This window comes from Cetorhinus maximus, chromosome 25, assembly GCF_964194155.1.
Source record: "Cetorhinus maximus chromosome 25, sCetMax3.hap1.1, whole genome shotgun sequence".
Classification (NCBI taxonomy): Eukaryota; Metazoa; Chordata; class Chondrichthyes; order Lamniformes; family Cetorhinidae; genus Cetorhinus; species Cetorhinus maximus.
This window is the reverse complement of record NC_135903.1, coordinates 20,036,555-20,050,142: the sequence shown is the minus strand read 5'-3', so window position 1 is coordinate 20,050,142 and position 13,588 is coordinate 20,036,555. Positions and strand designations below refer to the sequence as shown.

General features: G+C 42.2%; 1 protein-coding gene across 1 annotated transcript in view; it reads right to left on the bottom strand.

The window, feature by feature from the left end:
- LOC144667951 (band 3 anion transport protein-like) overlaps positions 1-12,731 on the bottom strand; it is a 77,538-nt gene extending 64,807 nt beyond the window's left edge. Inside the window, exons 1-2 of the mRNA XM_078529590.1 lie at positions 12,578-12,731; positions 2,049-2,163 (exon numbers count right to left, since the gene is read on the bottom strand). Coding sequence (XP_078385716.1) covers positions 2,049-2,081 — 33 coding nt within the window. The 5' untranslated portion in view covers positions 2,082-2,163; positions 12,578-12,731. The remainder of the gene's footprint in view (positions 1-2,048; positions 2,164-12,577) is intronic.
- Positions 12,732-13,588: the final 857 nt, after the last annotated feature.

Sequence of the window (13,588 nt, the reverse complement as noted above, 5' to 3'; positions counted from 1 at the left end):
CCTCCAGATTCCAATGCTCAAAACATTAAAGAGAGCAAATACCCTGACTGCAATTCATTCTATTCTACGTGAATGATGTTTGTCGCTGCAAGTTATATGAGGTGTCTGTTCTGTTTGTCTTCTACATATTGGGCATGTCAACGTAAACATAACATCAATGGGCTGCTGATAAAGCCTGATTCTAGCTGCAGGGAGAATTGTACAGTCTACATTTATGAGTCAGACAATCAGTGTTTTGAGTATCGTATTATAGCCATGCTCACTTCCAGATACTGCATTTTGATGTGCATAATGCTGCAAATATTAGAGTATAATGTTAGAATGCCAAAGGGGAAATTTCAACTTTTTAGACCAGTTGAGAGCATGAGGGCTCAGGAATGTGTGGGAACCTCGGAAGTTGGAGTGTCTCTGCACATGGTGGAGTTTTAACCTGGCTGCTCAAGCCCCAACCCAGTCAGTTGAAGGGGTGGGGGTTGAGGGGCAGGGACGGGGTGGTCTGAATCATTTTACCCAGGGTGGGGGTGGGGGGGTGGAGGCGTTTGATCCCTGACCCTGGGGGTTGGGTGTGTGATGTCTGATTCTTGGTGAGTGTGTTTTTATGGGGGGGGGGGGGGGAGGTGGAGGTGGTTGCTAGTGTTGTGTTGTGTGGAGAGGGGCGGGGGGGGCAGCTGGGGTGGTTGCTTGTGGGCGGTGGGGTGGGTGGGAAGAACGAGCACTCCTGCTCCTCCTGCCCTGTGAGGAGTTCTCCCTGAAGTTGTCCTCACCGCATGGTGACTGCCGGGTTTCTTGAAGCTTGGTTAATCCTGCAAAGCCAGTTAAATCTCAGGGCTTCCAGCCTCATTAAGGTATTTAAAATGCAATCCCCCTCCTGGAAGTGGGTGAGTCGCCACACACATTGTCCCAGCTGGACAACCTGGGAATAGGCTTGTTGCAGCCTGAAACACATCCATTTTGTGGCCATTTAAACCCCCACCCGCATCTAATCCAACCCCTACATGGAGTCCATGGATCATGGGACTTTCAAAGGTCTATTGTTAGTCCCCTCACCCTTTATTTGCACCATTTGTAAATGTCATTAAAGTAATAAACATCATATTGACTACTGATAACACACCTTTTAGCCAGCAGAATGTTATAAGAGAGACTAACACTATTCATTGTTTCACTATTCACTATTTGACTATGCAGTCAAATTAAGTGAAGGGCCAAAGAGAGGAATGTTGATTAAATACCAATAAATGTAGGGTGAAGACACATTGGAATGTGAAACGCGAGAACACAAAATGATGAGTCCCTTTTAAGTTAGGCTGGTGGGACTGTTCCACAGGGCTAACTCTCACCCCAGTGGACGTGGTAAGTGTCTCTAGTGCCACACCATGCTCTCACTTCTTCCTGTCCCACATCATTCTCACACTTACGACTCCACCATGCCGTGTTCACCATTGTGCTTGTGACACACTGCTTTCTCACTTGAGCCTATGTTCCACCATGCTCACACTTGTAGTGCTTACCACATATTGTACTGATATCTGCTGCTCCTTTGTACACATCTATGTCCTGTGTAATTATTCTCTTCTATAAATTGTGCCTAACTGCTCACACTTTCTCCCTTTATATCTTTTCTGTGGAGACCAGGACACTTCACCAGCCCAAGGCATTCAAGTTTGGACTTCAAATTTGGGCAAAAGTGCACAATCACCATCAAACTGGGGGGGGGGGGGGGGGGGGGGGCTGTTACAGCCACAAGGAATATAGCTATTAATGACTATGTCACCTGACAGGCAATCGGTACCCTGGACTATAGATTTGCTCCCTATTGCGGCAGCAGGGATAGGCACAGAATATTTTCTCTGGCATTGCTTCCTAAAAGGGCCCAAAGCACATGGAAAACTTCCCCGAGGTGTCTTGAAAGACATGTCCCCATCTCCTTGCTCGCAAGAGCATTTTATTACTGCTGTCAGTGAGACATTCAACATTATTTCAATCTGTAGTCCTGTCGAAACTGGAAGATGGCTTGTATTACAGTGATTAATCCCATAATCACTTACGCTCTCAAAGTCGTAGGTTCTCCTGGTTGCCATGTTGCTCACTTTCAAAACGCTTATCTCAGCTTATTAATGTTATCCTTCTCCTCTCTTAGACAGAGTTTGGTAACAGCATGTCCTACAACACAAAAAGGCATTAAATTAAATTAAATCAATAATTAAAATACCCAGATACAACAACTTGCATTTACCTAAAGCCTTTAACATAGGAAAATGCTCCAATGTGCTTCACAGGAGGGTTATCAAACAAAATTTGATAATTTGAGGAGATATTAAAAGCTTGGTCAAAAGAAATAGGTTTGAAGAATCCCATTAAGGGTGGAGAGAATGATCAGCAAAGTGATAGAAGGGGTCATCGACAGTGCTATCAAACGGCACTTACTCAGCAATAACCTGCTTGCTGGCGCTCAATTTAGGTTCCACCAGGGCCACACAGCTCCTGACCTCATTACAGCCTTGATTCTAACATGGACAAAAGAGCTGAACTCTGGAGGTGAGGTACGAGTGGCTGCCCTTGACATCAAGGCAGCATTGGACAGAGTGCGGCATCAAGGAGCCCTAGCAAAACTGGAGTCAATGGGAATCAGGAGGAAAACTCTCCATTGGCTGGAGTCATATCTAGCACAAAGGAAGATGGTTGTGGTTGTTGGAGGTCAATCATCTCAGTTCCAGGACATCACTACAGGGGTTCTTCCGGGTAGTGTCCTAGGCCCAACCATCTTCAGTTGCTTCATCAATGACCATCCTTCCATCATAAGGTTAGAAGTGGGAATGTTCGCTGATGATTACACAATGCTCAGCACCATTCGCGATCCTCAGATACTGAAGCAGTCCATGTCCAAATGCAGTAAGACCTGGACAATATTCAGGCTTGGGCTGATAAGTGGTAACTAACATTTGTGCCACACAAGTGCCAGGCAATGACCATCTCCAACAGGAGACAATCTAACCATCTCCCCTTGGCATTACCATCGTTGAATTCCCCACTAACAACATCCTGGGGGTTACCTTTAACCAGAAACTGAACTGGGCCAACCATATAAATACTGTGGCTACAAGAGCAGGTCAGATGTTGGGAATTCTGTGGAGAGTAACTCACCTCCTGACTCCCCAGAGCCTGTCCACCATCTATGAGGCACAAGTTAAGAGTGATGGAATACTCTCTACTTGCCTGGATGAGTGCAGCTCTCACAACGCTTAAGAAGCTCGACACCATCCAGCACAAAGCAGCCGCATGATTGCCACCCAATCCACTAGGATAATTTTTCACTCCCTCCACCACCGATGCACAGTGGCTGCAGTGTGTGTACCATCTACAAGATGCACTGCAGCAACTCACCACAGCTCCTTCGACAACACCTTCCAGGGGCTGAGGGACCTTTACCAGTTAGAAGGACAAGGGCAGCAGATGCATGGGAACACCTCCACCTGCAAGCTCCCCTCTAAGCCACGCATCATCCTGACTGGGAAATATATCGCCGTTCCTTTACTGTCGCTAGGTCAAAATCCTGGAACTTCCTTCCTAACAGCACTGTGGGTGTATCTACACCACATGGACTGCAGCGGTTCAAGAAGGCATCTCACCACCAACTTCTGAAGGGCAATTAGGAATGGGCAATAAGTGCTGGCCTAGTCAGCAACCACCACATCCCATGAGCAAATATTAGCAAAAAAGATAGGGCGATGGAGGTTTAGGCTATTTATCAATTGGTGCAATTAACTAGGCAGAGGCTCCGATGAAAGGTCATCAACCCGAAACATGAACTGTTTCTCTCTCCGCAGATGCTGCCTGACCTGCTGAGTATTTCCAGCATTTTCTGTTTTTATATTAAAGGTTTGCAGCATTGTGTCTATATCACAGCAAAGGCAGTCCAAACACAAAACCTCCAACAACTAACTGTTTAACCCATTGAGCCTGTTCTGACTTTCAATGAGATCATGGCTGTTCAATGTGGACTTGACAATTGACATCAAAACCCAGCAAAACAAATGTAAGTGTTTCCCTTATCATAATTTCTGAGAGAATGCTGAGAGAATGGTTACACAAGTAGGTTGAATTCTCTTCCTCAAAGGGTGGTGGAAGCAGAGCCTTTGAATATTTTCATGGCAGAAGTGGATAGATTCTTGATAAGCAAGGAGGTGAAAGGTTATCTGGAGTAGGTGGGAATGTGGAGTTGAAACTCTAATTAGATAAACCATGATCTTATTGAATGGTGGAGTGGGCTCGATGGGCTAACTTCTGCTCCAAATTCGTACCCATATGTAAAGCCCACAAGCTAGAATATCTCAACTGGACTTATCCCCCCCCCCACAAAAATTATCCCAATTACAGCCACTCAGTCTGATGTCACCCAAGTTTGAGGTGATTCCAGTTAGAGTTAACCAAGTTTACACAACTGGTAAAGCCACCCCAGTTAGGGCCACCTTAGGTACAGTTACCCAACCAGTTAGTGCTGTCCAAACTGGAGTGACCAAAGATAGACCAATTAAGCTGGAGCTCATCCTAAATCAGCCCAGCTATAGTGAATCCTTGTAGATATGTTCTAATCAGAGTCATTCCAAGTAAATATTCATTCTAGGGATGTGGGGATCACTAGCATTTCATTTCCCATGAAAAGATGGTGGTGGCCATTCTTCTCTGTAATCTGAGTGCTGAAGGTAATCCTACAATGCTGTTCAATAATTGCTTCCAGTGATGATGAAGCAACAACAATATACTTCAAATTCAGGTAGGTGTATGACGTGTGGGGTACTTTGAAGCAATGGTGTTCCTCTGCACCCCCTGTCCTTGTCCTTCTAGGTGTGTACGTCATAAGTTTGAGGGTTGTTGTCAAGGAAGTCTTGATGACTTCCTGCAATGCCTCTTAAAGAATTAACTCAACTACAGCCAACATATCTCCAGTCAGCCTAGTCAGCTAGAGTGAACCCAAATAGAGTTACCCCTTATATACTCAAATTGACAAGAACTGAGTCAAGTGGATTCATTTCTGTGGAACCCACCTAAATAGAATTAACTGTCTTGTAACTCCAGATATATCTACTTCAGCTAGACTTCATCAAAAAGGAGTCACTCCAGCTCTGGTCATCACATGTTTAATAAAGTGTTATGAGACTATGTGTCTTGCCCTGATACCACATTTCCTGAAGCATTTTCTTAATGTCGAATAGGCATTCTAAAAAGGAAACACCTTTAGTTCAATACATTGAATACTGATTGATGACAATTTTCTTCCTGAGGCAGGATCTTTACACTGAATACCCTAAGAACAAGTAATTGCCTTTACGTTGATTGGCCTGATCTAGAATGCATTGATGTAAGTGCCTTGATACTGACTGCCAGTGTCTTGATAACAAGTGTTCTGAGGAAATGTGTCCTCTATCAGATACTTTGTTTCAGGTTTTCCCGAGATAAGTATATAGCACAGTGTCTATAATGTCTATAGATACTGGGTGTACCACTGTATTGCATGTAATGGTGTCCCATTATCAAATGCCCTCAAACTGAGTGCTCTAACATACTATCCTGATGCATAGTGCACATGCAGCACATCCTCCATGTGTTCCCAAAGCTGAGTGTGGTGGTGCACAGTGTCCTGATATCACATGCCCTAATTTGCTGGATATCCTGATTCTCGACACTTAGGTACAGTGTCCCAATGTTCTCTGCTTGAGTATGTGTCTTAATGCCATGTTTCAATGCCAAGGGTCCTTATGTCAAGTGTTCGGATGTGGAGCATTCCTGATCCATCTGTTCTAATACCGAATGCCTTGATGGTGGAAGTCCTGAAAGAGTGTGTCCTTTTGTATGTACTGTGTATCTTTATGCCGAGTGTCCAAATTTGGCAAACTGCATGATTTGATGAATAAGGATCATTATCATTCTTCCAATAAAAAGTCCCCGTGTTGCCTTTTTAGAAACCTTCTTCCAGTGTATTGCATTTTAACCATATTGCTAGGTTAACAATACGGCACTCCACACATTACACTTCCAATGATTCAGTCAGCACCAAACAACTTCAGAAAAGGGTGAAATGCCCACTCATGTCATGAATACCTAGATGTTGTTAAACAACATTTACACTCGATGTTATGGGAGACTGCCCCACTCCTACTTGTTATAAGTGGCTCATTTTGATTCATGATTGTGACCCATGGAGGCTTGTGGATAACTGCACCTTGTGGTGTGGCTTTGACCAGGAGACCCAGGTCAAAGAGCCTGCTGACATGGATCACTAAAACTTGCACACAGTTCAGCCCTAGGATTGCTGGCAATGTAGCAGATCTATATTACAATACATGTCATTGCTTTCAGGATAGGGAGAAAGAAAAAATGAAAAATTGCCACAGAAGAAGCCTTTCTGATATGTGCCACTCTCAACAATAAACTTCATAGGGCAGTTTTTAAACATTTTAATTATGAAATTAATGCAAAGGTTAATAATACCTGCAAAGTGCAGAGAAACCCACTTTCCCAACCAAAATCTTTGTTAATGTTCCAGAAAGTGCAAATTCTTTAACCCTTCAGGTTTTAAAATTTGTTTGCAAGCAGTGACAATCTTACTGGTCATAACTATCACTCCCACCTTTCCAATGTTAACAGATTTCCAGTGACAGTATAGGGTTTTCAGAACTTAAATGGTTCTGTATTTTTGTGTTTGTAGCAAAGCGTTGTCACTAGAGGGCAGTGTGGTATTAGAGTTGAGGGAGGGGTGCCCGTTAAGACCTTCAAATAGCAAAGTCAGATACAACGGCAGTTCAACACATAATAATTTTCCTTTTCTATTATTTTTATTATTCAATAAATCTGTTTTTTTTTATTGAGAAAGGCTCGTGAGCAGGGAACTAAAGTGGAAAATGAGAATTCAAATCAAAAGTGCTCAAATTAGAGGAAAATGGCCACTGGGATCTTCTTTCCAGCTGATCACATAAAAACCTCAAAATTACCATTGACAACTTTACCGGCCAAACACATAATCCATCTACATGACAATCCTTTGGCTGTTGTTTTAAATCGGACATTTGAGACATAATCAGACATAATCATAAAACGATACAACACTGAGGGAGGGCATTCAGTCCACCATGTCTGTAATGGCTCTAAGGCAGATTATCCCATCAGTCCCACCCCCTTGCTCTTTATTTTTCTTCAAGTATTTATCCAATTTCCGTTTGAAACTCTCTTCTGAATCTGCCCTTTCAGGCAGTCCAAATCACAACTCATTGTGTAAAACCGCCCTTTCAGGTGTTACATTTCAGATCACAACTCGCTGTGCAAAGTGAACTGGTTTACTGTAATCACTTAAACACATCGACTGTAATGCCAAAGGAAGGGACATCAGATGAGCATGCTAAGTTAATATTGCAACCAGTAATTTCTAGGTCATAATTCCGACTGTAATGGACTCTACCCAGTTTATTTAGTGTCCAGTGAAAGATGAAAAGAGAAAGATGAAACTTCCAAGGGGGTAATGTGATAAGTTTTTTTCATCAGCCTTCAAAAATGGTTGAGCAAAATCTCTAGGTTTTCAATCTGTTTTTATCAAGTTAATTGTTCAACCGTGCCCAGTTGTATTGCACGTATGACACAAGCAGCACAGCAGTTAACATTCCACGAAGTATCTGAGAATGTGTTAGTTCTCTTTTGCAAGTGCTCCAGTTAGAGTAATTAATCAGCACAGTATTAAATGGTTTGATAGAAATCTAAGTACAAATATCCATTACCATGTGAGAAAACAAAATTCTCCCAATTTCTAGTGCTTCATCAGCCTTGTTTATTTTTTTATTGCCCCTAAGGTGCCTACAGTTTGAATTAAATAAGCTGCTTGTGTAAATATTATCCATGCCGTTCAGAATGCTAAATACCAACATTATGTTCTAAGCCTTCCCTCCAATGGAAAAATATTAAATTTTGTAAGTTTCCCTTTGCAACTGAGCGTTGGAGTTGCTCTTGTTGCATTTGCTTTTTTTAATTCATTCATGGGATGTGGATTCGCTGGCTGGGCCAGCATTTATTGCCCATCCCTAATTGCCCTTGAGAAGGTGCTGGTGAGGTTCTTGAACCGCTGCAGTCCATGTGGTGTAGGTACACCCACAGTACTGTTAGGAAGGGAGTTCCAGGATTTTGACCCAGTGACAGTGAAGGAACGGCGATATATTTCCAAATCAGGATGCTGAGTGGCTTGGAGGGGAACTTCCAGGTGGTGGTGTTCCTATCTATCTGCTGCCCTTGTCCTTCTAGATGGTAGTGATCATGAGTTTGGAAGGTGCTGTCTAAGGAGCTTGGTGAGTTCCTCCATCGGTCATTAGTGTAGTATATCACATGGGGTTAAACCAATATGTTTTGAAATCAGATATCATCAACATGCATTCCACCATTTAGTTCACTTGGTAGTAACTTTACATTGAATGGATAATTTCAATGACCAGTTAATGACATGCAGACCTTCCCTTTCCACCATTGCTAATGCATACCCATTCTATGTGTTTTATATTTATGTTCCAATGTTGCACATTGCTTTTACTTGCTACCCAGTAAACGTTACTGCCTGGAACACAGAGTTATCCTAAATGAAGGCATATAAAGAACACAATCCAGTACACAGAGCTGTTTGTTTCTGAGGAGACTATGGCTGGAATGGCTTTTTTGGGTGGTCATCTTCAAAAGGACATAGATACGCTGAAAGGCATTTGGAGAAGAACAACAAGGATGATACTAGAACATAAAAATCCAAGGTAAGAAGACAGGTTTCCAATAATTGCTATGCTTTCACTAGAGAAAAGAAATTGAGAAGAGACAGGACCCAGCTTTTTAAATACTGAGAGAATACACAAGAACATGGATATGGATCTAACATCACCAAGTCTCAAGCAAAGATTAATTTCTTCACCACCCTCCCCAGAATATGTGGAATAGATTTCCAGCAAAAGCAGTTAACATAAATATCTGGTTAGGAATGTGTAAGAAACATTTTAAGGATAAAGGATAGATAGAGGTGGTTGAATAGCTTGTAGAACATAATGATTTCTGAATGGCTGCGATCAAGTTAAGGAAGGCAGCTGGTCAGAGTTGAATCATGTCAGATGAAGGGTGGATGGCTAGCCTTGAGTTTTATATGATCTATGGCAAGGAGACACTTTGCGGAACCATTTGCTGGAGATTCAATGGTTTGAATAGAATCCATGATAAACTAACTTGGAGTTTGTGGTAGAGAAGGGCTCGATGGGCCAATTTGCCTTTTATTAGCACAGGTTGTAGACGGAGCTATCAAATGTATAAACTTGGCAGGGGTGATGACTACAAGTGCCAGACATAATATTTCAGTGGAAATAATATCAGGACAAGCACAGGAGTCACACAGAGATAGAAAGCCATGAGTCGAGCACAAGGGGTGGGATGGTGGGGCAGGGGGGTGTCCATGTTGTAGTATTGCTTCTGATTATTACACTGTGCAGGTATTGGGGAAACACCCTTGGAATAGGCAGAGGTGACTTAACAAAGATGTCCTCCTGTGACATCACAAGTGGGCAGCCCTCCTGTTCATGATATCACACCAGAGGGCATTCAACAAAAAACACATCGTTCCGCACTTTCCCCCACCAGCAGCTTCAAACACACAGCGTAGTGATAAAAATGGACATGTCAGAAACCACTAAGTGTACAGGTATCTCCACTTAATAACAATCTTTTAGTAATCAGGGATTTGGGGCAATTCAACAAATTATGTTTCCCCTGTAAGTAAGTGACTGAAATATCTAAAGATAAAAATTAAATTAGTTTAATTTATTTTTCCTATTGGTGTGAGTGGCCCATGACAAGGCAAGACTTATTCACAATATCAAGTTGCCTCGAGTTTATTGTCAGCATTAAGTGTGAGACTGGAGTTACGTGTAGGGCAGAATGTAAGGTGTGACAGATTCGCCCCTTGAAGGACTTTACTGAATTAGTTGGGTTTCTAAAACAAACCAGCAACTTCCTTGATAATTTTTGTTAAGCAAATTCGTGATTATTTGTTTTTTTTATCGTCAGTCCTGTATTTATCAAACTGAATATGTTTTCAAATTCAGTGTCATTTTAACATTCATTTATCATTAAACTCCGGCTTCTAGTTATGTGTTAAGTCATTGATTGTATTTTTTGTTAAGTCCCAACTACTTCTTATATAAACATAACTGATTCAATGGTTGATTAACACTCAGTAGCCCAAAAGGTTTTCATGGCAAACCACAATAATTTGCTAATTTCCTGTCTGGATAAGCAGTAAGCTTAAGCTTGGTGTACTGGCCACAGGTTTATCTTCCAAACAACACCTAAAACAGATGATCTGATCATTATCACATTGTTGTTTGTTGGATCTTGTAGTTTGCAAATTGTCTGCCATGTTTCGTAAATTACAAGAGTGGTCATATTTCAATTAAGCACTGAAATGGCTGTAAAGTCCTCTGGTTGTGAAAGGCACTAAATAAATGCACGGGCAGAATTTTATGTTCCGTGGGCGGGCATGTGTCCGACCCGATTGGGCGTAAAATTGCGGCAAGATGACATCGGGCGAGGGTCCCAGACTTGCGCGATGTTTTGCTTGGCGGGCGCGCTTGACAATTAAGCCCATTGACGGCACAATTGAAGGCGATTTTATTTAGTGGCCCGTCCAATCTTACGTTTGGCGGGCGAGCCAATCGGCCAGGCAGCCCTTTACCTTTTCGATGAAACCTCACCCAAGGGTGGGATGAAACCTCCTCCAGGAAACAAAATGAAAAGAAATATCTGGGGACGGCATTTTTACGCTTTCAGGTGCTTCATTGTGCTGTGTGGGTATTCTTTGCAGCTTTTTTGTGCTTTATTTTATCGTTTGCAGGTCCCCAGCGCCCCGAGGCATCTGTTGCCTTCAGGGAGCTCTCTCGCAGCCCTCACCCGTGGTGACGTTGTCGCCCACCCTCTTCCCGCCCACACCCTGGCAGCGATGAACCTTTCAGTGCGCGGTTCATGCTGAATGACCGTTAATTGGCCAGCCAGTGTGAAATTGCGGTCGGGTGTCGATTACGGTCGGGGGCTCGTTTCCCAACTCCCACCCCCCGAGGAAGGAAAAACTCAGCCCCAAGTCCTTTTTTTTAATTAAGACATATATTTGTTAAAACCCAATTAGCACTTATTTATTTTGTCAATAAGTAAGCTTGGGAAGAAAAGGATCAGCTATTGGCAGAAACCATTTCATCCAAGCGGGTGATAGGCACTTGTACATTTTTATCAGGGGTGTACCAGGACATGTAACAGTGCAAATTCTGAATTTCAGGTACAAACACTCAGCACACTTGAACAACTTTCCTGTTGGCACAATTTCCATTTTAAATATCTTTTAGCATTCTTTCCAAGCATGTTAATGTCCGCATAAAATAGCACACAAGAATACAGTGTCTGTTAATTGTACAGTTTTCCAATTGGGATCTCTACTCAGAAAAAAGTCTATTGTGTGATGTCCAAAGATATCCACAGTACTGATCTGAATGAGTGATTGTGCTGCTGAGGAGTTGGAATCCAGGATCCAAGAAAGTTTCCCAGGCAATGGATCATTCACACCCAGTCAATAATTGTCGGGTATGGAACAGCAAGTGTTCACAACCATTTTCAGTGGCAGACACCTGTACTGATATAATAGTGTTAGCTAGAATTAATATGCCAATACTAATTATTATTTATTAAATTATTTATCACATTGCTCTAATGAATAATTAGCCAGTCATTGGGTTTCTGTTGAGAACATTAAAGGATTAAATCTTTCATGACCCTCTTGTCTGTGCTTCTTGATGCAAGTCAAAATAATCAGTGACTCCAGAAGAAAGAGTTAATTGACCTGAGTAAGTAACAGATCAAAGCACGGAACAGACTGAAGCAAGTACTGACCTGAGCAAGTAACAGACCTGGACCTGAGCTCAAAGCCCTAACCCAAAGACCACAAGGAAGCAGGTGATTCATAGAGAAATGGAACAATAGTACACAAAACTGTCCAGTGCATATACTTATCCAAGCACACAGAGCTGTACAGTACAGAGTTAGCCAGCATATTGAATTATCCAATACACAGAGAGTTATCGAGTATACAGACCTACGCCATTTGGTTTCATGATGTATCCAAGTCAATGGCCAGATGACTCTGAGCAGAATTACTGCTTGTTTCAGATCATGTCCAAAGCTGTATTCCTATGGACAAGGTGGACTTTGAATGTGAAACATCTACACCACAGAGGGAAGTGTCTGATGCTTTGAATTCTGAGCCAACAGAGAAAGCAGCAATTACCTCCTCCCAGCACAAGTAGTGGGGCTGGTTTGCAACCTGTTTCTATCCTTGGAATTTGTATTGCTTTAAGCAGTGTCCTGCCTTCCCAAAGAAAGTAAAAGGAATGACAACCATTTGGATTTACACCTTACATCAACTTCAGAAGGCTACATTGTGTGTATGTCTGATACACTTTATGTTTACCACTCAATAAACCCTAAAGATGGAAAATGATCCATTCAGCCTCATCAAAATAATTCTTACCTTTTGAAAGGAATGCAGCCCTCTAGGTATCCAAGAGTACCTTCAGTTCCCCAAGATTATACTGCAGTGGCAAGGAGATCTGTCAGTTGTGGAACCTGTAGCTATTTAGAGCCCAGCACCTTTGGTGCATTGAAGATGTCACCCTTCAGCAAGTAACCTGGGAGAGCAGAAAACTAACTGACAGTCATTCTCCGCTAAATATCTGAGTCAATGTGATATCCACAATCTCAATTTCTCATCGTGCCCCAAGTTCTCCCCACATACTGACTGGGTTAGATTAAGAGCCTGAACCCCTGCAGTATCCTAGAAACACCATTATCTGCGTTAAACATTTGAGCTGTAGGCTTTTCCATCGTCAACTGTTCCCCGCCCTTACTCAGCTCTCCCCTCAACATTGATGCAATGTCATTGCATGATGCAAGCTGGTAAACACTTAGAACAAATTCTTTAAAAAAAGGAACTTTTTAGACTTTGCTCATGATAGTAGAGGGAATCCCCATCCTCCTCTGAAAATTACACCAGTGGCTCTCCACTTATTCATTGCATTTACTGACACAGGGCAAGGATTTCTAGGATAAGCGTTCCATTTATAACTCCACATTTTTGCACACAGTACTGCAATACACAAAGACTGGGGAAACCAGAACAGAGTATGATTAATGTACAGAGATTGGGAATACCAGGAAAAATTACTACAACATACAAGGACTGAGGATACTGAGATAGAGAAGTACAATGTTTAAGGACTAGAATATATGGATTGAAGGCTAAAATATATAAGAACCATGCAGGATAAAACACTTTAACATGTAAAGGTTGGGTTTACCAGGGCAGAGTGCAACAGCCTTTTAAGAATGGTATAGAGGGATAAAGCACTATTACATTAAAAAAAAAGAGATGATAATAGTGCAGTCCTTATGACAGTTTTACACCAAGTGCCCAGATGTGCAATGTCCTGGTACTGAGTTTTCTGATACCAAAGGTGTTTTACCCCTGAGTTACCACTTATTT